Source organism: Saccopteryx bilineata, chromosome 10 (genome assembly GCF_036850765.1).
Source record: "Saccopteryx bilineata isolate mSacBil1 chromosome 10, mSacBil1_pri_phased_curated, whole genome shotgun sequence".
Lineage (NCBI taxonomy): Eukaryota > Metazoa > Chordata > Mammalia > Chiroptera > Emballonuridae > Saccopteryx > Saccopteryx bilineata.
Genome location: NC_089499.1, coordinates 51,205,103 through 51,229,418, shown reverse-complemented (window position 1 = coordinate 51,229,418; position 24,316 = coordinate 51,205,103). Strand labels below are relative to the sequence as shown.

The following is a 24,316-nucleotide window of genomic DNA, read 5'->3' as shown; positions in this document are numbered from 1 at the left end:
TAAATTGTTTGTATCACCTAAATTGTTTTCCTTAAGCATTTTCAAAACAGTACTAATGTGTTAGAGATAAATACTGAGGTATTTAAAGATGAAATAATGAGATTTGCTTTAATATATTTCTACTCGATGGGGATTGATTAAACAAAGATTGGTTGATATTATTGTTTAAACTGGCTAATGGATACATGAGGTTCATTGCACTATGTTTCTCCACTTCTGTGTATATAAAAGGGGTTCAGTAGAAAGAACCTTATAGGGTGATCTGATCAAAAATTGCTAACTGGGCAGGTCATAGTGGCCATATAACTTTCAATCAAAATTTTATCTTTGCCTTAAGCAAGCCCTGATCAGTGTGTGTGTGTGTGTGTATGTGTGTGTGTGTGTGGAATTAATTACTCCTTAATTCCAAATGCATAAAAGAAACTGCAAAACTGTCAGTTCTCTGGAGCATTTGAAATCTTGCTTCCCAGCAATTGTTGCTAGTTTGGCTCAAATAAACTTATTAAAATTTTTACAGGTTTGGGGAGGGAAGGGAGTAAAGACGGACAAATATACGGTGACAGAAAATGATTTGACTTTAGGTGAAGGGCACACAACACAAGCAACAGTTCAAATGCTATAAAAATGTTTACCTGAAACCTATGGACTGTTATTGATCAATGTCATCCCATTAAATTTAATATTTTTCTTTACAGTTTTGGACATTCTTATCAATACTAGGAATAAAAAAATAAAAAGAATATGGGGCTTTTCAATCATAGTATTTCAAGCCAGTTACTACTGCGGGTTTCTTCTTCAATAAAATAGGTAGAAGATAGGAGCAATATAAAATCACAGGACCGTTGTAAGGAGCAGCGCTAGCAGAGTTCCTTATGAAATGCTGACTTATTATTCTTTATTATTATTACAATCGCTGCCAACACTTGTTGCCTCCAAGAGTTTCCTCCTCCTCTCCCTGTAATGGTTTATATCTCTCTTATTTTGCTTCTTTCCCTTGGTTTTTTCCTCTTACTTCCCTCTTCCCTTTCCCACAAGCTCCAATGGTTTAGCCCGGCTTCCCCAGGGGAAATCCCTTGGGGCGGAGCTTCAGGTATCTGCCAGTGTTCCTACCCCTTCCACGAGACCACTTGGGTCCCTCCGCGTCTGATGGTGGGTTGGTAATCGTGGGGCAGGGCGCGAGTTCCGCGCTCTGATTGGCCAGGGTGAGGTAAACATCCGGCCGGGTGGGGCGGGGCCGGAAGTGGAAGCGGAAGGTGGCGGCTGAAGTGGTTCTGGGGGTTCCGGGCTTAAAGTTGGTACCTCCAGGAGCCATGGGTCGTGCTGAAGCGTGCTGAAGGGTTCGCGGCACGCTGAAGGGACTGAGGGTTGGGCCATGGCTGGCGCTCGGGCCGCTGCGGCCGCCTCAGCGGAGTCCTCGACTTCTTCGGGCAACCCGCCGCCGCAGGAGCCGGGGCTCGGGGAGCTGCTGGAGGAGTTTTCCCGAACTCAGTACCGGGCCAAGGACTGCAGTGGGACCGGCGGCTCTAAGGTGAGTTTGGAGGCGTGATGAGCAGGAGAAAGGTCCTGGCTTGGAAGTTAACCGCGGGAAGGCTGAGGTTAGGGGTCCGAGGAAGGAGTGAGCGAAGTTCCCGGGTTCTATATCCGGAGAGTAAAGGTCGGGTTTAAAAACTGAAAAAAGGCCCTGGCCGGTTGGCTCAGCGGTAGAGCGTCAGCCTAGCGTGCGGAGGACCTGGGTTCGATTCCCGGCCAGGGCACACAGGAGAAGCTCCCATTTGCTTCTCCACCCCTCCGCCGCGCTTTCCTCTCTGTCTCTCTCTTCCCGTCCTGCAGCCAAGGCTCCATTGGAGCAAAGATGGCCCGGGCGCTGGGCATGGCTCTGTGGCCTCTGCCTCAGGCGCTAGAGTGGCTCTGGTCGCAATATGGCGACGCCCAGGATGGGCAGAGCATCGCCCCCTGGGGGCAGAGCACCGCCCCTGGTGGGCGTGCCGGGTGGATCCCGGTCGGGCGCATGCGGGAGTCTGTCTGACTGAGTCTGTCTGACTGTCTCTCCCTGTTTCCAGCTTCAGAAAAATGAAGAAGAAAAAAAAAAACAAAAAACTGAAAAAGGGGGAGCCGAGGTCAGACTGAGGCGAGGAAGGATGCCCTATTGGTTTGAGACTAGGGGTTTGGAGGTCAAAGATCAGAGTGAGGGGTCATGTTTAAAGATTAGAGAGGAGGAGCTGAGGAGGGTCACTCCCCTGCATCGGGCGGGGACAGAAGCTTAGATTGAAAAAAAAAAAAAAAAAAAAAGTCTAACCCCAAGGCTGTTAAAAAAAAAAAAAAAGGAAAAGAAAGAAAAGTCTCGAGTATTTGTCCAGTTCAGAGGTCAGAATGAAGGGCTTGAGTTGGCCGGTAGAATGGAGGCAAGAGATGAATTGTGTTGCCTCCCTATAGTGTCTCCCATACAGCGTGGCACGAAACTTGCGCCCATCTCTTTCCTTTCCCTATAAAGCAGGAAGACAGCCCACACTCCCGGTGTTCCTTTATCGAAAGTGTATCTCAGTTTTTCTTTTTTCTGCCCTTGGAATTCCCTTCAGTCTCCTTATTTCTAGACCTGGGAGGCTTCCAGTCCTGTGTGGTCACTTCCATTTTAGGCACTGTCTGTCATTCTGATGGAAAGTTTGTTGACTATGCAATGACCAATCTCTCATTCTCTGCGTGGTTTTAGCAGGTTTAAGGGGAGTTCTTCCTTCTGTTTTATAGTCTGTAAGGAGAGAGCTCTGTCTGCAGCTTTTAGTCAATTCACTTAACTTGAGCTCCTAAGTACTGGTCTGTGGCTGGAGAATGTGGAAGAATCTGGAGCCAAGGGAAGATAAGGGATTAGGCCAGTGAAAGTAACTTAGAGCAAGAGTTCTTGACATTTTATGGATTATAGACCCCTTTGAGAATCTAATGAAAACAAAAATCCTCTCCTTCAAATGCTTAACGAAACAAATTTCACTGCAACATTGAGGGGTTTAGAGTCCCTCCTAAAGTCTACCACATATTGTTTGATGAACTACATATTTAGGGCCTGTGATCCAGCCCTAGGTATTTTCCTGGCATTGAATAATAATCACAGAGGCACATGTCATTCCCAGTGACTTTTCCAGGTGATGAACTACCTAATTCTCACACTCAGAGCCCCAGAATCTTCTTTATTTTCAAGTCTCCTCCTCTGTGCAGGTTGAGCGCATCGAGAAGAGATGTCTGGAGCTGTTTGGCCGAGACTACTGTTACAGCGTAATACAAAATGTGAATGGGGATATCTGCGGCCACTACCCCCAGCACATCGTGTTCCTGGAGTATGAAAGTTCTGAGAAAGAGAAAGACACGTGAGCATCATGTGACCAGTATGCCTATCTGGGGAGGCCTTTGACAGCTCATCCCCCAGAGTCAGGAAGTCTGCAGCTGGGCTGGGCACTGAGCTGAGCAGACTCACTTTCCCCAGGTGTTAAACCTTATCCAAATTTTTGTTTACATCAGGGTTTGTTATGTAAGATTGGTAAAGCAGTGTGACATAGAATGGGGGTTGGGAGTCACAGCCCTAGACTTTCATTTCACTCCCACCTTATAGCAGCTCATTGTCCTAAGCCTGCTGATTTCACAGCTCACCTCTCTGAACCTCAGTGTCCTTTTTTAAGAGAATGTGGATGAGAGGTGTGCTGTGTCAACATGCTAAGAGCCTGACTGAGCTTTGGAGTCTGATTGATTGAGTTTACTTGCTGGCTATGTAACTAACTTGGGTAAGTTACTTCTTTGTCTGTTAGTTTTCTCATTGATAAGTATACTTCTTTAGAAAAGTGGCTAGTGCAATCCCTGATAATGAAGGTGGCTATTACAAGCCTGGCATATTTGTTGTAAGAATTAGGAATAAGAGCTACCATTTATTCAGGGCCTTCCAAAGTCTGAGTGCTTTTTATGCAGTAACAGTTCATACCAGAGCAGACATAAAGTACCTGGCACAGGCTGCAGGTTAAAAGTGGTCAGTAAATGGTAGCAGTGGTTTGACGTTAAAAAATAACCAGCATCGAGGCTCTAGGAAATGGCTTCATGTTGATCTCAAAGTTTGTTCCCCTAGTCTCCCTGCTTGCTACTGATTTTAAGGGAATTCCAGGAGCTTTTCAACAATGTCTGTGAAAGCCTGACCCCGTGAATGTAGTGTGAGGATGAATGCTGCAGTAGAGTCATGCTGCGAAGTATAGCAGGACATCCCTTCCCACAGCAAGGCCATCAGGGCACCCACAACTGGCTAGAAACTCTGAATCTTGTGTTCCTGAGCCACTGAATCAATAAAAGTCACAGCATAACAAGATTTCCCAGTGATCTGTATGCACAGCAAGGTTTGAGAAGTGCTGTTGTAGTCATCATACCAGCAGTCTGGTGTGTGAGTGTTTGGGAAGACCCCTTGGTAGAGATACTTTTCAGCTGGAATTGTAAGAATGAGTAGCAGTGTCCCTGAAATGTCCTTTGGGACCAGCTTGTACAGGGTCTTGATCATCAGGCCAAGGAGTGTGGGCCTTTGGGTGTTAGTAGTTTTAGTTCTTAGTATCCCCTAAACGCTCATTAAAATCACAGAGTCTAGGACTCCTGAATCAGAATTCCCAGAATGTACATTCTCAGTGAGCTCTCTAGATCAGCCTTACATATGCTGTAGCCTGAGAACCACTGCTGTGGCTACCAGGAGTTAAAGAAGGCTTTCAAGCTGAACAACTAGTTTGGAGGAGTTCAAGGTCTAAGCCTTAGTTTTTTCATATGTGAAATGGGATGTCTCCAAGTGTGCCGTCTTATGAGCTTAAAGCGGGGTTCACTGAGAAAAATGAAATGTATTAGAAAAACAAATTTTATGCAGATTTAGAAATTATATCCTCAGTTGTATAACCCAAGAACTCCAGGGGTCTCCAAGCCTAAAGAATTGGGCTTTCCTATGGTCCATATTTATGGTTTATCTCTCTTCCTGATTTCTTCCAGAGTTAGATCTAAAACTCACCATCTACAAGCCCTTAACAAGATCTCTTTTTCCTTACTCTGTCCTCCTTCCAACCCTCTTCATGCTTTCTGTTGGTTTTACAATGGCATTATAATACTAAGCTCAGCTGTAGTCAAGGTGGTGCTTTTCCAACTTGATTTTGTGAGTGAATCACTTGGGGCTCTAGTTACAATGTGGAATCTGACTCAGTAGGTCTAGAGTGGGGCCTGAGCTTCTGCATTTTCTAACAATCTCCCAGTTAATTTCAAACCACCCTATAGTAGCACTACTCTAAGGAACTCAGTCTTGGTTGCCTCACAAGCTTTTCTGGGAAGGAGATAGTTTAATGCTGATTCAATTCAGCCTTTAAAGAGAAAGAAACTAACATTTGTCGAGTGCCTTCTACTGTTTGGCATGTGTTTCACACACTAATTCACTCAAGTCCTGTAATCACCTACTAAAGACAGTATCACCTCCATTGTACAGAAGAGGGAGCTGAAACCCACAGATGTAGTTAGCAGAGTGAGGTTAAATACCAGGTCTTTTTCACCCTGCTCTGTTTACCTATCTTTTTTTTTCTTGTCATCACTATGGCTTTCTTGCCTTGTTTAGCAGTATCTCACCTTCTAGGCTAGAGCACCTGTGGTACATCCCTAAACCTGGAGTTTTTATTGGTGTTTCTTTTTACTTTTTACTCCTTGCAAGGCCTTGAAGTGATACTGAGTGGATGATGCCTCTTCGTTGAAGAGAAGGAGTATATGCATGTTTTTAGGTGGGCAGAAGTAGAAATTTTTGCTGCTTTACATATCTGGCTTTGTTACTATGACACTAATTAGATTGAGTTACATAGAGTAGAACTGAATTTAGGAAGTGGTTAGATCTGCTTAACCTACCTCCCCAGTTTAGCAAATCATCTGGGAATAGGAGCCTGGAGAGAGGTCTCTGAACAGCCAAGACATATATGTATTAACAAGTGCTCATTGGGCTCCTGCCATGTGGTATGGTAGACCCCAGGAATCCATTGGAAAACATACCAGATAGATGAAGCCCCTATCTTTAGGTCTAGTGAGAAACATAGAGCAATAAATAAGCAATGATATTGTATCAAGAGCCAGAATTAGGGAAGTACAGATGAGGCATTGGGGGATAGTGGTTAAAGTTCTGCAACCATTTTCATCATGTAGGTAGGGCCGGTTTCCCCCACACCACCAATTGTCAAGACACCAGTTGGGTGTCCTACAGTTCAGCTCAATTCTGACATTCATCTACCCAGAGATGGCATCACATTCCACAGGTGTTAGAGGCTAAGTACTGCAAAACAAACAAATACACAAGCCTACACTTATTCATTCAAACAAAAACATCATGTGCCAGACATACTTCAGTGCATAGCAGTGTAAGAAAAAGATCCTAAGACCAAGAGATAATAGAAATAAAAACCAGAACTGAAAACAGAAACTGAATTGGTTCTTTGAGTAGAGGAACCAGGAAAAGAAACCTCCAACTAGCCTAACAAGAGTAAGTGTGCCTGCCAGTACATTACAAGGCTGCACAGAGACCGTATAAGGTAAATACTGGCATGTTCTACACCAGGGGTCCCCAAACTTTTTACACAGGGGGCCAGTTCACTGTCCCTCAGACCGTTGGAGGGCCGGACTATAAAAAAACTATGAACAAATCCCTATGCACACTGCACATATCTTATTTTAAAGTAGAAAAACAAAATGAGAACAAATACAATATTTAAAATAAAGAACAAGTAAATTTAAATAAACAAACTGACCAGTATTTCAATGGGAACTATGCTTCTCTCACTGACCACCAATGAAAGAGGTGCCCCTTCCGGAAGTGCGGCGGGGGCCGGATAAATGGCCTCAGGGTGCTGCATGTGGCCCGCGGGCCGTAGTTTGGGGACCTCTGTTCTACACCTTGGTTTTGTGGAGAGTTTGCTCAGTGGAAGGATTGAACCTGAGAAAATCAAATGTAGTTTCAAGGCATGTAGTGCTCAGACGAACTGCTGGTGTGAGCTAAGGTAGAGTTAGCTGCAGTATATGGTGATGACTAGATCTGTGAAAATGGCCTGGGGCAGCCAGAAGGTAGAAGACTGTTATGAACAGTATTGTATGTGCTCTCTTGTATTCTAACGCCTCTGAATTTAATTAGACAATTATTTTGTACTGAGGTGCCTCTTTATTTAATAGAGAAACTGAGTAAGAAGGCCGCAACTTCGTTTTCAGTGAGCCATGTCTTCTAAGCTGGTGGTCAGTGCCACCCTACAGGCATGTTGAAGAGGGATACCCACTTCTTCAAGTTTGTCATCCTCCCTTTAAAAAAATATATTACAAAAGTAACATCTTAAACCAGATCTTCAGAAAAATACACCATGGGAAGTATAAGTCCTTTTCTTTTACTCGTTTGTCCTCTTTCCAGGATCAAACTGTTTGTTCAAGTTTTTATTTGAACAACTCGTTTTAACTTTAATTTTATACTCATACTTGATAGTAGTTATATTTTTAGTAACTGGCTTATGAAAGCTACTGAGGAATCAGTAGTGTAGGAGTCACTGAAATGTGTTCATTCTGAAGCAGTTATTTGTGAGCATGTGCTTTTCAATAATATGCAGATTCCTAGAAGGATTACAGTGTGGGAGTTAAAGGCCTTCTAGGACTTGACCTGGAAGCTCAACCCTTGTAAGGTGGGAACATGAGTCTTTTCTCCCGCTGCTTGGTTACTCTGCATAGCTGGGATTACGTCCCACCTGTGACCTTCCTGCTTCTTGTTTCTTTTGCAACCAGAAGCTCTGACTGGTTGCTTTGAAGCCTTTTGTTGTTAAGGATCAGTAGGTGAATCTATGAGAGTTAGACCCTTACGTTAGGGGTCTAGTGATTTGATGTGATTTGATATGATTTGATAGGGGTGTGACTTGCTGCAGCTCATTTCCAAACCCAAGTCTTTCGTATTCCAGAAGCTCCCTTATCAAATGAGTGCCATAACTGTTATGCTGCTCAATGCCAAAAATAGCTGCTTTTTCACCTCCTTTGTTTCTGCAAAAATGGCCCCTTTGATTTCCAGAGAGTCCCCAGAGCACCTGCTATCTTACTTGGGAGGAAAAAACTGGTAATCATCATTTGGTTTGCTGTGTATATTTCTGTATTTTATGTCCCATGTCTTCAGAATAGCTTACTTTTTTTTTTTTTTTAATCTTAAAGGTTCTGAAATCAGGATGAGTTAATTTTTATTTTATTTTTTATTAAGTGGGAGGAAGAGAAACAAACTCCCGCATGTGCCCTGACTGGGATCCACCCAGCAAGCTCCTACCAGGTGATGATACTCTGCCCATCTGGAGCTGCTGCTCAGTTGCTTGGGAGCCAAGCTATTTTAGCACCTGAGGCAAGGCCATGGAGCCATCCTCAGCGCCTGAGGCCAACTTTGCTTGTACCATTCCAGCCATGGCTGTGGGAGGTGGAGGGGGGGGGGTGTAGAGAAGCAGATAGACACTTCTCCTGTGTGCCCTGACCAGGAATCAAATCCAGGGACTTCCACACACTAGGCTAATGCGTTACCACTGAGCAACCGGCCAGGACCAGGATGACTTAAATTTTAATACCTGTGATATAGCCCTTTTTTCTTTCCCTGCAAAACTTAAATCAGTTATCTAGAATTTAGGACTCAGAGCACTTATTAAATTTCAAATGCATATTCATTCATACATGCAAACCTAGCCTGGACTTTTTGTGAAAACACACATACACACACATGCCCACTTAGAAACCAACTTGACCTGCCTCTCTTGTCCATGCATCAGGTTTCAGAGCACTGTGCAAGTGAGCAAGTTGCAAGACCTTGTTAACCGCAGCAAGATGGCCAGGTGCAGAGGACGGTTTGTGTGCCCAGTAATTCTGTTCAAGGGCAAGGTAAGACCATGCCATAGCCTCATGCTCCCTGAGACAGTCTTCCCAGGTAACTGGCTTACTGCAAAGTGTAAGACAGTCTTGTTCCTGGCCTTTGCCATCTGAGTATTAGTAGTTACTGGATGCCTGGTGCTGTGGAAAGCAGGTCAGAGAAACAGACCAATTCTGATAACCAACTTCAAGGATAAGTCTAGGTAGGAAAGGGATAGTCACATCAGAGTGCCCCATGCTGTGTTCTGGAGTTAGACTGCCAAGGTTCAGATCCTTGCTCTGTTTCCTGCCTGTGCAAGACCTTAGTTTCCTTGTCTCTCAAATGGGAATGGTACCATGCCTATATCAAAGGTTTGTGGAGTAGAGTAGATCAAGTGTTTACATCAAAGGTTTACAGAGTAGATTACATTGTTTATTCTTTCAATCATATAATTCACCCATTATTTACTGAATATGTACTATGTTCCAGATACTGTTTCAAGCCTTAAATTACATCAGAATGTAAAATAGACAAAAATCCTTACCCTCATAGAACTTAAATGTTGTAGTGACTTGTTAATTTGGCCTTCCAGTATGGTCTCATTTCACCTGTCTTTATAAATCTGTGATGTAATTGACGTTCCCATTTTGCAGATGAGACTCAAAGAGGTTAATAATTTCCCAAGTTCACTTTAAACAGCTAGAGAGTTAGGATTTGAACCTTGCCAGAACTTCTTCAGGCTGCCACTTAGAGTCATGCAGTATGGTGTAAGAAAATTTACCAAAGAGGGCAGCAGTGTGGACTGGCAGATAGCACTGGAAGATAAGCAGAATTATAATTAGCAGGAAGGGGCAGAAGGTGTTCAAAGCAGGTGATACGGTGTGGGAAAAAGCATGGAGGCAGGGAACAAGAGAGACCAGGAGACCTCTCTGACTGGAATGGAAGGTACATGTCAGAACAGAGAATGCAGGGGGTTGGGAACAGGAGGATAAATGCTAACCAAGATGTTTACATTTTCCTGGGAGCCACTGTCATTCCTGAACAGGTAAATATAGGATGAAGCATTTTGAGAAAGATTAGTCCAGGAAGAGTGGACTTAGCCTAGTGGTGGTGAGGGGAGCGAGGATGCAGTCTTTTAAATTGATTAGCAGTTGTCTAAGTGCATACGTCATAGCTTACACCCCAGTAGCTGACAGGCTCCAGCTGCAGTTTCCTGACCTGAGGGGTTGAGGGCCAGGGCAGGGCTGGGCTGGGCAGAGCAGTGGAGAAGAGGGGTGTGAGGCTTGTTTCTGTCCCTTTGAGTCTTTCTTTTGTAAAATGGGAGAAAATCAAATGTGAAAGGGGAGGTAGAAAGGGAAATTTAGCCATAGGCTTTCTTGGGCAGGTTAATTTTAGGGAAAAGTATGTATGGAAGTTAAATATCCAAAATTGATTATCTTTCTTTTTGTAAAGTTTTTCCATTGATTTGAGGAGTGAGCAGGGGGAGAAAGAGAAGCATCAACTCTTTGTTCCACATAGTTGTTCCATTTAGTTGTGTACTCATTGAGTGCTTCTCATGTGTGCCCCAACCAGGGATTGAACCCACAACCTCAGTGCTCTGGGACGACGCTCTATCCACTGAGCCATTCAGCCAGGACCCAGAATTGATCATCTTAAAGCAGTGGTTCTCAACCTTTCTAATGCCGTGACCCCACAATACAGTTCCTCATGTTGCAGTGACCCCAAACCAAAAAATAATTCTGGTGGCTACTTCATAACTGTAATTTTGCTACAGTTATGATTCAGAATGTAAATACCTGACATGCATTATGTATTCTCATTGCTACAAATCAAACATAATTTAAACATAGTGATTAATCACAAAAACAATAATTATATATTGAGAAATATTTATTACTAATGGACCTCCTTACCTAGTGTATTGGGGCTACCATTCCGTAAATAGCTGCTTAACTAATGGATCTGTTTTTTTCCAGATTAGTGGCAAGTTTTCTATATAGAACAGTGTGAACTACGTCATAGGATACACTGCAGTTCCTGCACAGCATGGTATCTTTCAGGGCTCTTTCACACTATAAAGCAGCAGTTTCTGCGGTGGAATCCACATCTCATTTACTTCAATGGGAGACCTGTGGATTCCGCAGAGGAGAGATCCTCTGTACGGCAGAAATGCAGTTCCGACACATTTCTTCCTCTCCTGTTCAAGTCAATGGGAGGCCGCAGCAGATTCCGCTCAAATATAGAGCATGTTGCTTAATTTTTTCCACGCTAGAACTTTTCCTAGAGCAGAAAAATTCCAAAGGTGGAATCCGCCACCCCCAATAGACTGAAAGAGGCCTCACACTGAAGAATCTGCTGTGCGGATTCTGCAGTGTAAAAGATCTGCCTCCTATAGAAGTCTATTGGGGGTGGAATTTTTCTGCTCTAGGAAAAGTTCTAGCGTGGAAAAAAGTAAGCAACATGCTCTATATTTGAGCGGAATCTGCTGCGGCCTCCCATTGACTTGAACAGGAGAGGAAGAAATGGGTCGGAACTGTCATTTCGCCGCCTCTTATTGAACTCAAAAGGAGGCTGCGACGGATTTGTGTGGTAACCCGAGGTTCTTGGGAGCTCTCTTCCACAAAATCCGCCGCACTCCCAATGAAATCAATAGGAGGTGGATTCAATGCCGGAAACCGCTGATTTCAGCCGTTTCCTCATTCAGAATATGGGAAAAAAGTGGGAGATATGGGAGATAATTATACATTGGGGAACAGTATGAACTACATCTTATAGTGGTCTCTTATAGTATAAGACCGATGTAGTTCACACTGTACATGTATGGTGCTTTGTGTAAGTGTAAGCTGCTTTGTGTATTGTGTAATGATTACACACAAAGCACCTTACACTTACACAGTATTGTGTGTATGGTGTGAGTACTGTTTTTACATTATTAACCTTTTTTACACCAGCAGGCTGTCTCGCAGGCTCTCCACCTCCTAGGCTTCTGTCCTCCGGCGCTTGCTGCACCCGCCCACTGATGACGTCAGCAAGCGCCGGACACACATAATGCGCTGCTATGGACTGTGGAGCGTGTGCCCCCCCCCCCCCCCCCCCCCCCCGCTTTCCCGCCCCGTAGGCCCCAGACGGATGATGCAATCACGTCTGTGCATGACCACAGGCATTCAGTTTGGAACGCATGTCCATAACAGCTTGCGTTCAAGCTGAATAGCGCTGCTGCAGATGGTAGCGTGGCTTCTCAGTGGCTAAAGCCATCGGAAATATGTATTTTTCGATGGCTTTAGGAGACACATGTATTTTGGTTGTTCAACCCCCGCCGGGGTCGCAACCCACAGGTTGAGAACCTCTGTGACTTAAAGCTATTTGTTTTCCACTTTGGAAAGTTTTCATGTTCCTGGGAGTTACCAGAACTTGAGTTTAAAGATCAGTGCTTCATGGAGCATAGTGCTAATCACGAGAAATTACAAAAAATAATCAAACCAGTGTTTCTCAAAGTGTAGCCATAAAACAGTAGTTTAAGGATATACTTGTAAAAAGCATTTCCAATCCAACAAATATGAGAAATACTGCATACAGGTTTGGCCTGCCCCCCCAAGGTCCAGATTCATAAGGTACACTGATACATGTGTAAAGGCTCTGAGAAGTCCTATAGCAGAGAGACCTGTGTAGCTTTGTCAGGTCTGGTATTTCTCATTTGTCTGCAGACTGTGAGGAAGGATTTTTCCTGAATACATTTGAAAAGTGCCTTGCTGAACAGATTAGTTTAGTGGGGTTGCTGAATGACAGATTGTTAGCACTTACAGACTAAGCAGGCCTTTGAGAAAAGAGCCCTAAGCCAACTGATTTCAGAGAGAGGATGATGAGTTGGAGGATTATTCTGAGGAGGCTTTGGCATTCTTAAATCTTTATGAGAGCTTTTCCATTAATCCTCTTTCTTCCTTTGTACTTTCTTGTCCAGGAAGTGTGATACCATTTCATACCCTTAGCTTCCCCTGACTCAGTGTTCATTTAATACCTACTTACAAATGCTTCATTCTGATTGTATGTTTGAACGTGCGTCATTTCCTCTCTGCTGTAATCCCTTTGAGGGCAGAGGCCTTGTCTTACTGCTGTCCTCCCAGCACCTGGCAAAGTGCCTTTCTAGCTTGTAAAGGCAAGCTCAACAGGAAGATACTTCTCTTAGATCAGGGGTAGTCAACCTTTTTATACTTACCGCCCACTTTTGTATCTCTGTTAGTAGTAAAATTTTCTAACTGCCCACCGGTTCCACAGTAATGGTGATTTATAAAGTAGGGAAGTAACTTTACTTTATAAAATGTATAAAGCAGAGTTACAGCAAGTTAAAGCATATAATAATAATTACTTATCAAGTACTTTATTTACCAAGTCGGATTTTCGCTAAGTTTGGCAGAATAAATCTTTATAAAACAACTTACTATCTATAGTCAAATCTATCTTTTTATTTATACTTTGGTTGCTCTGCTACCGCCCACCATGAAAGCTGGAAAGCCCACTAGTGGGCGGTAGGGACCAGGTTGACTACCATTGTTTTAGATAAAGCCATAGTGGGTCCGGTGCTAGCTTCTCGGGGGACAGAGATAAATAAGACAGTTCATGTCCTCATGAACGTCCCTGAGTGAAGAAGGCATACAGGTGAACAAGCAAGCAAGAGGGAGACGGGGGAGGTGCAAGAATGTTTTCTGTTGTGAAATGGGGATGTTGTCCTCAGAAATGTGTGGCACTCAGCAGGCTCTAGTGACTAGTATCGTGATGGCAGTGTTTATTATCAACATTACTTCAGCCACCTACCTCTGCCAGGCTGGGAAAGAGGAGTATGTTAAGTACTTGCTTCCTACTAAGCAAAGCTCAGTTCAGTGTGGCTAGTGGAACTGTGGAACTAAATGTTTAATTTTATTTTTAGTTGAGGTATGATTGACACATAACATTGTATTAGTTCCACGTTTACAACATAATAACTCAATGTTTGTTTATATTGCAGGATAATAACCTCAGTAAGTCCTAGTTAACATCCTTCAGCATACATAGTTACAGTTTTTTTCTAGGGATGAAAACTTTTAACATCTATGCTCTTAACCACTTTCAAATATGCAGTACAGTATTATTAATTCCAGTTACCATACTGTACATTACATCCTATTATTTTATTTTTACTATTATTTCATTTATTTATTTATTTATTTATTTACAGAGACAGAGAATGAGTCAGAGAGAGGGATAGACAGGGGCAGACAGACAGGAACGGAGAGATGACAAGCATCAATCATTAGTTTTTTTTGTTTTTTTTTTAATTTATTTATTTTTACAGAGGCAGAGATAGACAGGGACAGACAGACAGGAACGGAGAGAGATGAGAAGCATCAATCATCAGTTTCTCGTTGCGCGTTGCGACTTCTTAGTTGTTCATTGATTGCTTTCTCACATGTGCCTTGACCGCGGGCCTTCAGCAGACCGAGTAACCCCCTGCTGGAGCCAGCGACCTTGGGTCCAAGCTGGTGAGCTCTTTGCTCAAGCCATATGAGCCCGCGCTCAAGCTGGCCACCTCGGGGTCTCGAACCTGGGTCCTTCCGCATCCCAGTCCGATGCTCTATCCACTGCGCCACCACCTGGTCAGGCAATCATTAGTTTTTCATTGCACGTTGCAACACCTTAGTTGTTCATTGATTGCTTTCTCATATGTGCCTTGACCACGGGCCTTCAGCAGACCGAGTAACCCCTTGCTGGAGCCAATGACCTTGGGTTCAAGCTGGTGGGCTTTTGCTCAAACCAGATGAGCCCGCGCTCAAGCTGGCGACCTCGGGGTCTTGAACCCGGGTCCACTGCATCCCAGTCCGACGCTCTGTCCACTGTGCCACTGCCTGGTCGGGCACTATTATTTATTTTATTACTTATTTTACAACTTGAAGTTTGTGTCTTTGTGTTTTTTAAAATAATTTTTATTTTTCAATTATAATTGACATACAATATTATATTAGTTCCAGGTGTAGAACCCAGTGATTAGACATTTTTGTAACTTACAAAGTGAACTCCCCAATAAAGCTAGTACCCATCTGACAACATATGGAGTTATTAGAATATTATTGACTATTTTCCCTGTACTGTACTTTACATCTCCATGATTATTCTATAACTACCAGTTTGTACTTCTTAATCCCTCCACCTTTTTCATCCATTTCCCCCAACTCCCCTCCCATTGGCAACTGTAAAAATGTTCTCTCTATGAGTCTGTTTCTGGCTTGCTTGTTCATTTATTTTGTTGTTTAGATTCCACACATAAGTGGATCATATGGCATTTGTTTTTCTCTATCTGACTTATTTCACTCAGCGCAGTACCCTCTAGGTCCATCCATGTTGTTTTGCCTATGTCAAGATTTCATTCTTTTTTATGGTTGAGTTATATATACCATTGCATCACTTCTTCATCCATTTGTCTATTGATGGACACTTAGGTTGCTTCCATATCTTGGCTCTTGTAAGTAATGTTCTAATGAACATTTAGATGCATATTCCTTTTTCTATTATTATTTTAGTGAGAAGAGGGGAGGCAGAGAGACTCCCACATGTGCCCAACAAGGGTCCACCCAGCAAACCGACTGAGGGGCAATGCTCTGCCTATCTGGGGCCATTTTTTTAGTGCCATACTCAGCGCCAAGCCAACTTGCTCAAACCAATTGAGCCATGGCTGCAGGAGAGGGAGAGAAAGTGAGAGAGAGAAGGGGAAGTGTGGAGAAGCAGATGGTCACTTCTCCTGTGTGCCCTGACCAGGTATGGAACCTGGGACATCCACATGCTGGGCTGACGCTCTACCACTGAACCAGCCGGCTAGGGCCATGTCTTTTCAATTTAATGGTTTGGGTTTTTTCAGGTACCATTCCCCCCATGTATAAGATGCACCTTAATTTTGAGGCTCGAAATTTGAAAAACAATATATTACATAGATATTGAACTCAAGTTTTATTCATCATAAAATTCATACAACTCCTCAACAAGCACGAAAAAGCAGGAAAGACAAGTAAAAAAAACCCTACAACCACTGTATAAGACGCACCCAGTTTTTAGACCCCAATTTTTAAAAAAAATTTTTTTTAAGGTGCGTCTTATACTTGGGGAAACCCAGCAAGTACCCAGAAGTAGAGTTGCTGGGTCCTTTGTCTCTTGTAAGAGGGTGGTAAACGCAACTTTATTTTGCGTTTATTTTGCAACTTTATTTCCCTTTAAAGGCTAAAAATAAAGCATCCTAATTGAGATGTGATATAAATGTAAAATACCTATCAGATTTTGAAGATGTGATACAAAGAATGTAAAATAATAATTATAAAGTGACTTTATGTTGACATATTTTGGATACATTAGGTTAAATAAGGTATATTATTAAAAATTCAATTTAAGCATTTAAGGGTAGGATGTTCTCCCATGCCATTTTCTCCTCTAATACTTGTATCTGGTTTTTAGACAATTAAAACTGGTACATATTATCTTTCTCTTTACTTCCCTCCTTAACAGATGGGGAGCAGAAGTCAGCCACTTTTATTCTGTGTGTCAAAGTTGGTTAACTAGATTAGCAAACTGTACAGAACCATATTCCTCATGCAGAATTAGAAGCCTCTCTTAATTTGGTAAATGAAGAGCATTCAGAGTGCATCCTGCTTTTTCATTAAGAACTAAGCTTCAAGTGCAGAAATGATGTTAAGAATTGGAGCTGTGAGGCTAGGGGGCAGGGGACAGGAGTTAGACTGCAGTGGGGTTCAGCTTACCCCAGGTGCCAGCTCGGACCAATGTGGTAGTTAATGCCCATTTGGGGAGTTGGCCGGCTCACCTGCTCTTCTCTATCTGACTAGTTCTCTGGCTGCCTCAATTACCAAAAGACAAGGACAAGTCAAATGGATATGGAAGAACTGGACCAGAAAGATGTATCTGAGCCTTTAAAAATTCAGGAAATAGTGCTTCAGAGCTCAAACACTGAAGAGGGGTGTGTGTCTGCTCTGAAAATATTTAACTGAAAAAGGCACAGAAGAGTGAGATTTGGTACCAGCAGTTTAGATGCTCGGGAAGGGTTGGCATTATAACACATGCCAGTACAACTCAAGCCATGTGCCCCCTCCCCCCCCCCATTATCTTGCTTTCAAGAATCAGACCCTTTCCCCCTTACCATTAGGGTCTTTAAGAAGATAAGTTCCCAAACACTTCTCCCATAATTGGCCTTCTGCTTCAAAAATTGCTCACCCAACACTGAACAGTTCCAAAGTAACCTTGAGTGCACAGGCTTTGGAGGTAGGTAGGTTTAGATCAAATCTCAGCTTACCCTTCATTATATAACCTTCCGCATTACTTCACCTCCCTGTACCTGTCTTCTTCTGTGAAGGAGCAACAGTGCGTGCCACCTACCACATCTACCTCATGGGCTCATGGTGAAATTTCAGTGAAAAGATGGTATAAATGTTTCAGTACCATACCCAGCACATATACACATGCGATAACCACCAAATACATGTGCACATGTGACAGTTGTTAAGTCTATCCACTACTGTTATTGACACTCTGGTGCCACACACTTGGGGTGATACCCCCTTGACATAGGCAGTACATTATATATATATAATTTTTTAATAAAAGTAATTTTATAAACCCCATTATATCCAAAAATTTGATATTTCAACATGTAATCCATATAAAAGTTATTAACATTTTACATTATTTTCATAGTAAGTCTGAAGTTAACATGTTTAATTTTTTTTTTTTTTGTATTTTTATTAATTTTAATGGGGTGACATTGATAAAACAGGGTACATATGTTCAGAGAAAACATCTCCAGGTTATTTTGACATTTGATTATGTTGCATACCCATCACCCAAAGTCAAATTGTCTTCCGTCACCTTCTATCTGGTTTTCTTTGTGCCCCTCACCCCCCTCTCCTTCCACCATCCCCCCACCCCCGTAACCACCACCTTCTTGTCCATGTCTCCGAGTCTCATTTTTATGTCCCACCTATGTACAGAATCATATAGTTCTTAGTTTTTTCTGATTTACTTATTTCACTCAGTAAAATGTTATCAAGGTCCATCCATATTGTTGTAAATGATCCGATGCCATTTCTTATGGCTGAGTAGTATTCCATAGTATATATGTACCAAAGCTTTTTAATCCACTCATCCACTGACGGACACTTGGGCTGTTTCCAGATCTTCGCTATTGTGAACAATGCTGCCATAAACATGGGGGTGCGTTACTCCTTTTGAAACAGTGCTATGGTGTTCTTGGGGTATATTCCTACTAGAAAGCCCAGCGGTCATACGAAATGACCACTGTTCTAGATATCATAAATTGTAATTAAAATGATTTGTGCAAAGGTGTCTGCTAATTCAAACTGAATTACCCAGGGCAGGCGGCGAGGACGCCCCTTTGCTTAGTGCCCCACGGGGTTTCCCCCTTTACTTGCTTAATTGCTTAAAGTAGAGTGCAATGAAGGAAACCACTGGCGGTACATTTCTTAAGAGCCACCAGGCTACCAATAAATAAAGGTGATTTAAATAATAAAATGTTAATTCACATGTCAAAGATCTCTTTGTACATAACATTTCTTGTGTAGATCTTTCCATCATTTTTAAGCTCGCCTTGCAGAGGACCATCAATTATTTTAATTTTACATCCATTCTTTCACGAACTCTTGAACAGGCAACATAAAGTTGACTGTGTCCAAATGCAGGCTCAGGTAAAAAAATGCCAACACGCATAAGCGTTTGGCCCTGAGACTTATTGATGGTCATAGCAAAGGCAAGTTTTACAGGAAATTGTCTATGTCTCAATTGAAACTGCAACCCTGTTTGAGATGGAGCCAAATCAATTCTTGGAATGACATGTATTTCACCTTTAGAGGAGCCAGTCAAAGATTTAGCTATTATGACATTTTTCAATTGGAGAACCTCTAGTCTTGTACCATTGCAAAGACCCCTTCTGCTGTTAAGATTTCTTAACAGCATAATAATTGCTCCAATCTTTAACCTCAATTTGTGAGGTGGCATGCCAGAAGGCGGGACTATTTGAATGCCATGGCAACTCACCCCATTGGGTAGTACAGTTACACAAGCAACCAATAAGCTATCTGCGACAAACAGACACTTAAGCCGCATATAATAAAGATAAGTGGGATAGCTGGGTCAAAAGGCAGTTCCATTTTTAATTTCTTGAGGAATCTCCATACTGTTTTCCATAGTGGCTGCACCAGTCTGCATTCCCACCAGCAGTGCCAGGAGGGTTCCCTTTTCTCCACATCCTCACCAGCACTTGTTCTCTGTTGTTTTGTTGATGAGCGCCATTCTGACTGGTGTGAGGTGATATCTCATTGTGGTTTTAATTTGCATTTCTCTAATGATTAGTGATGTTGTTGAGCATTTTTTCATATGCCTATTGGCCATCTGTATGTCCTCTTTGGAGAAGGGTCTACTCATTTCTTGTGCCCATTTTTTGATTGGATTGTTTGTCTTCCTGGTGTTGAGTTTTACAAGTTCTTTATAAATTTTGGTTATTAACCCCTTATCAGACATATTGTCAAATATGTTCTCCCATTATGTAGTTTGTCTTTTTATTCTGTTCTTATTGTCTTTAGCTGTGCAAAAGCTTTTTTAGTTTGGTATAGTCCCATTTGTTTATCCTTTCTCTTATTTCACTTGCCTGTGGAGATAAATCAGCAAATATCATATATATTGCTGCAAGAGATGTCGGAGAGCTTACTGCCTATGTTTTCTTCTAAGATGCTTATGGTTTCACGGCTTACATTTAAGTCTTTTATCCATTTTGAGTTTATTTTTGTGAATAGTATAAGTTTCAATTTTTTGCAGGTAGATGTCCAATTTTTCCAACACCATTTGTTAAAGAGGCTGTCTTTACTCCATTGTATATGCTCTTCTCTCCTTTTTCAAATATCAGTTGTCCATAAAGCTGAGGGTTTATTTCTGGGTACTCTGTTCTGTTCCACTGATCTATATGCCTGTTCTTATGCCAGTTACCAGGCTGTTTTGAGTACAATGGCCTTGTAGTATAACTTGATATCAGAAAGTATGATACTTCCCACTTTATTCTTCCTTTTCAAGATTACTGAGGCTATTCGTGTTCTTTTCTGGTTCCATATAAATTTTTGGAATATGTGTTTTATATCTTTGAAGTATGTCATTGGTATTTTAATTGGTATTGCATTGAATTTATAAATTGCTTTGTGTAATATAGACATTTTAATGATGTTTATTCTTCTAACCATGAGCATGGTATATGCTTCCACTTGTTTGTATTTTCCTTGATTTCTTTTATCAATGTTTTATAAATTTCCAAGTACAACTCTTGAACCTCCTTGGTTAAATTTACTCCTAGGTACTTTATTTTTTTCGTTGCAATAGTGAAGAGAATTGGTTTTTTTCTTGTTGTTTTTTTTTAATTAATTATTTTTATTTATTTTATTTATTTATTTTTTTACAGAGACAGAGAGAGAGTCAGAGTGAAGGATAGACAGGGACAGACAGGAACGGAGAGATGAGAAGCATCAATCATTAGTTTTTTCGTTGCGCATTGCGACACCTTAGTTGTTCATTGATTGCTTTCTCATATGTGCCTTGACCGCGGGCCTTCAGCAGACCGAGTAACCCCTTGCTGGAGCCAGCGACCTTGGGTCCAAGCTGGTGAATTTTTGCTCAAACCAGATGAGCCCACGCTCAAGCTGGTGACTTCGGGGTCTCGAACCTGGGTGTTCCGCATCCCAGTCTGACACTATCCACTGCGCCACCGCCTGGTCAGGCAAGAGAATTGTTTTTTTAATTTCTCTTTCTGATAGTTCATTGTTGATATATAAAAATGCCTCTGATTTCTGAGTATTAATTTTATATCCAGCCACCTTGTTGAATTCATTTATCAAGTCCAGTAGTTTTCTGAGTGAGACTTTAGGGTTTTCTATATACAATATCATATCATCTGCAAATAATGATAATAATTTTATTCTTTTCCAATTCGGATGCCTTTTATTTCTTCTTGTTGTCTGATTGCTGTGGCTAGGACTTCCAGGACTATGTTGAATAAGAGTGGTGAAAGGGGGCACCCCTGCCTTGTTCCTGATCTTAAGGGGATTGCTTTTAACTGTTGCCCATTGAGTATGATGTTGGCTGTGGGTTTGTCATAGATGACCTTTATCATGTTGAGGTATGTTTCCTGTATTTCCACTTTGCTGAGAGTTTTGATCATGAATGGGTACTGTATTTTATCAAATGCTTTTTCTGCATCTATTGAAATTATTATGTGGTTTTTCTCCTTCCTTTTGTTTATGTGATGAATCACAATGATTGATTTGCAAATATTGTACCAGCCTTGCCTCCCCAATATAAATCCCACTTGATCATGATATGTGATTTTTTTCATATATTACTGGATGCAGTTTGCTAATATTTTGTTGAGGATTTTAGCATCTAAGTTTATCAGGGATATTGGCCTATAATTTTCTTTCTTTGTGTTGTTTTGCCTGGTTTTGGAATCAGAATTATGAATTATGCTCGCCTCATAAAAGGAGCTTGGAAGTCTTCCTTTCTCTTGAATTTTTTGAAATAGCTTGAGAAGGATAGGAGTTAGTTCTTTGAATATTTGGTAGAATTCACTTATGAAGCCATAGTCCCAGGCTTTTGTTTGTTGGGAGTTTTTTGATAACTTTTAATCTCATTTGTTGTAATCGGTCTGTGTAGGTTTTCTGATTCTTTCAGATTAATTTTTGGAAGATTATATGTTTCAAGGAATTTGTCCATGTCATCTAGGTTGTCTAGTTTTTTGGCATACAGTTCTTCATAGTATTTTCTTATAATCCTTTGTATTTCTGTTTTGTCCGTTGTTATTACTCCACTCTCATTTCTAATTTTGTTTATTTGAATCCTCTCTCTCTTTTTCTTGGTGAGTCTGGTTAAAGGTTCATTGATCTAGTTTACCTTTCCAGAGAACCAGCTCCTGGTTTCATTGATCCTCTGTATTGTTTCTTTAGACCAGGGGTCTCAAACTCAACTCAGCATGTGGGCCGCAGAGCAAGATCACAGCCGTTCGGCGGGCCGCACTAGGTCTACAAAAGGCAACTGTTACGCAACACTTTTCTCACTGCAGTTGAAAACAAAAAAAAATCAGTACAACAAGCACAATCGTACATGCAGTTTACTCAGTGTCACAAAACGATCAGAAACTGTAGTTCGCATCACAACTGCTGTTAACTAAGCTAATATCTAGCTAGGATGCTAGAGAAATGAAAAATACAAGTAGGCCCCTAGGCTTACTTAATTTTATCCAAAATATTTTGAACTTCGTGGATTAGTCTGCTAGCCACACAAAATTGTTTGGTGGGCTGTATGCAGCCCACGGTCCACGAGTTTGAGACCCCTGCTTTAGACTCTGTCATTTATTTCTGCTCTGATCTTTATTATTTCCTTCCTTCTACTACCTCTGGGCTTTACTTGCTGTTCTTTTTCTAGTTTTTTTAGATACAGGGTCAAGTTGTTTATTTGAGCTTTTTCTAGCTTCTTAAGGTATGCTTGTGATGCTATGAACTTCCCTCTCAGGACTGCTTTTGCTGTGTCCCATAAATTTTGAGTTGATGTATGCTCATTATCATTTGTTTCTAAGAATTTGTTTATTTCTTCTTTTGTCTTATTGTTAACCCTTTCATTATTTAATAACATGCTATTTAGTTTCCAAGTGTTTGAGTATTTTTCAGTTTTTCTGTTGTGGTTGATTTCTAGTTTCATGCCATTGTGATCAGAGAATATGTTTGATATGATTTCAGTCTTCTTAAATTTATTGAGACTGCTTTTGTGCCCTAACATATGGTCTATCCTAGAGAATGTACCATGAGCACTTGAAAAGAATGTATATTCTGCTGCCTTAGGATGAACGGTTCTAAAGATATCTATTAAATCCAGTTGATCTAGTGTGTTTTTTAAGTCTGCTGTTTCTTTGTTAATTTTCTTTCTTGAGGATCTATCTAGTGATGTTAGTAGGGTATTGAAATCCCCCACTATTATAGAATTGCTGTTGATCTTGCCCTTTATATATCCATCAAACACTTTATATATTTAGGTGCTCTTATATTAGGTGCGTAGATATTTATAATGGTTATATCTTCCTGTTGGATTGCTCCCTTTATTTTTATGTAGTGACCTTCTTTATCTCTTACTATAGCCTTTGTTTTAAAGTTCATTTTGTCTGATACAAGTATTGCTACCCCAACTTTTATTTCATTTCCAGTTGCATGAAATCTTTTTTTTCATCCTTTTACCTTCAGTCTATGTGCATTTTTTGTTTTAAGGTGTGTCTCTTGTAGACAGCATATGTATGGGTCCTGTTTTCTTATCCACGGAGCTACCCTATGTCTTTTGATTGGATCATTAAATCCATTTACATTTAAAGTTATTGATATGTAGTTGTTTATTGCCATTTTATTCTTTAAAGCTGTATTCCTCTTTTGCTGTGTTCTTTTCCCCTTTTGATCTGTTTACAACAGGCCCCTTAGCATTTCTTGCAGCATTGGTTTGGTTGTAATGAATTCCTTGAGTTTTTTGTTTTTTTTTTTTGGTCTGGGAAGCTTTATATTTCTCCCTCAATTTTAAACAATAGCCTTGCTGGATAAAGTAGTCTTGGCTGTAGGCTCTTGTTCTGCATTACTTTGAATATTTCTTGCTATTCCTTTCTGGCCTCAAGTGTTTCTGTTGAGAAGTCAGATGTCATCCTTATGGGGGCTCCTTTGTAGGTGATAGCCTTTTTGTCTCTAGCAGCTTTTAATATTTTCTCTTTATCACTTAGCTTTGGTATTTTAGTTATGATGTGTCTTGGTGTAGATTTCTTTGGGTTTTTCTTTAGTGGAATTCTCTGTGCTTCTTGAACTTGTGTGACTTTTTCCTACATCAATTGAGGGAAATTTTCAGCTATGATTTGATTGAACAAATTCTCTATCCCTTATTCTTCTCTTCTTCTTCAGGAACCCCTATGATGTGGATGTTATTTCTCTTCATGTTGTCACAGAGCTCTCTTAGAGTTTCCTCAGACTTTTTGAATCTTTTTTCTGCTCTGCTTCTGTATTTTTATTTATTTTGTCTCACTGGTTCAATCCTCAGCTTCATCCATCCTGCTTTTAATTCCTTTCATTGTGGTCTTTACTTATAATATATTTATCATTTCTGACTGATTTTTTTTTTTTTATTTCAGTGTCCTTTTTTATATTTGCTTTGTCTTTATTTAGGTGTTCGTAATGACCATCTGTTGTTGTTCTAAGATCTTTGAGCATTCTAACAATCGTTATTTTAAACTCTTCATCCGGTAATTTGGTTATATCTGACTCATTTAGGTCCTTTTCCGGGGATTTCTCTTGATTCATTTGTGTTGCATTTCTCTGCCTTCCCATTTTGTCTATGTATAAGAAAGTT

At 41.2% G+C, this 24,316-nt stretch overlaps 1 protein-coding gene across 3 annotated transcripts in view; it reads left to right on the top strand.

The window, feature by feature from the left end:
- The first annotated feature begins 1,214 nt into the window (after window positions 1–1,214).
- MTMR14 (myotubularin related protein 14) overlaps window positions 1,215–24,316 on the top strand; it is a 70,500-nt gene continuing 47,398 nt past the window's right edge. For 2 of the 3 annotated variants that reach the window (XM_066244868.1, XM_066244866.1), the window contains exons 1-3: window positions 1,215–1,528; window positions 3,205–3,353; window positions 8,793–8,901. In XM_066244868.1, coding sequence (XP_066100965.1) covers window positions 1,373–1,528; window positions 3,205–3,353; window positions 8,793–8,901 — 414 coding nt within the window. In that variant the 5' untranslated portion in view covers window positions 1,215–1,372. The remainder of the gene's footprint in view (window positions 1,529–3,204; window positions 3,354–8,792; window positions 8,902–24,316) is intronic. The other variant, XM_066244869.1, reaches the window with a different exon arrangement.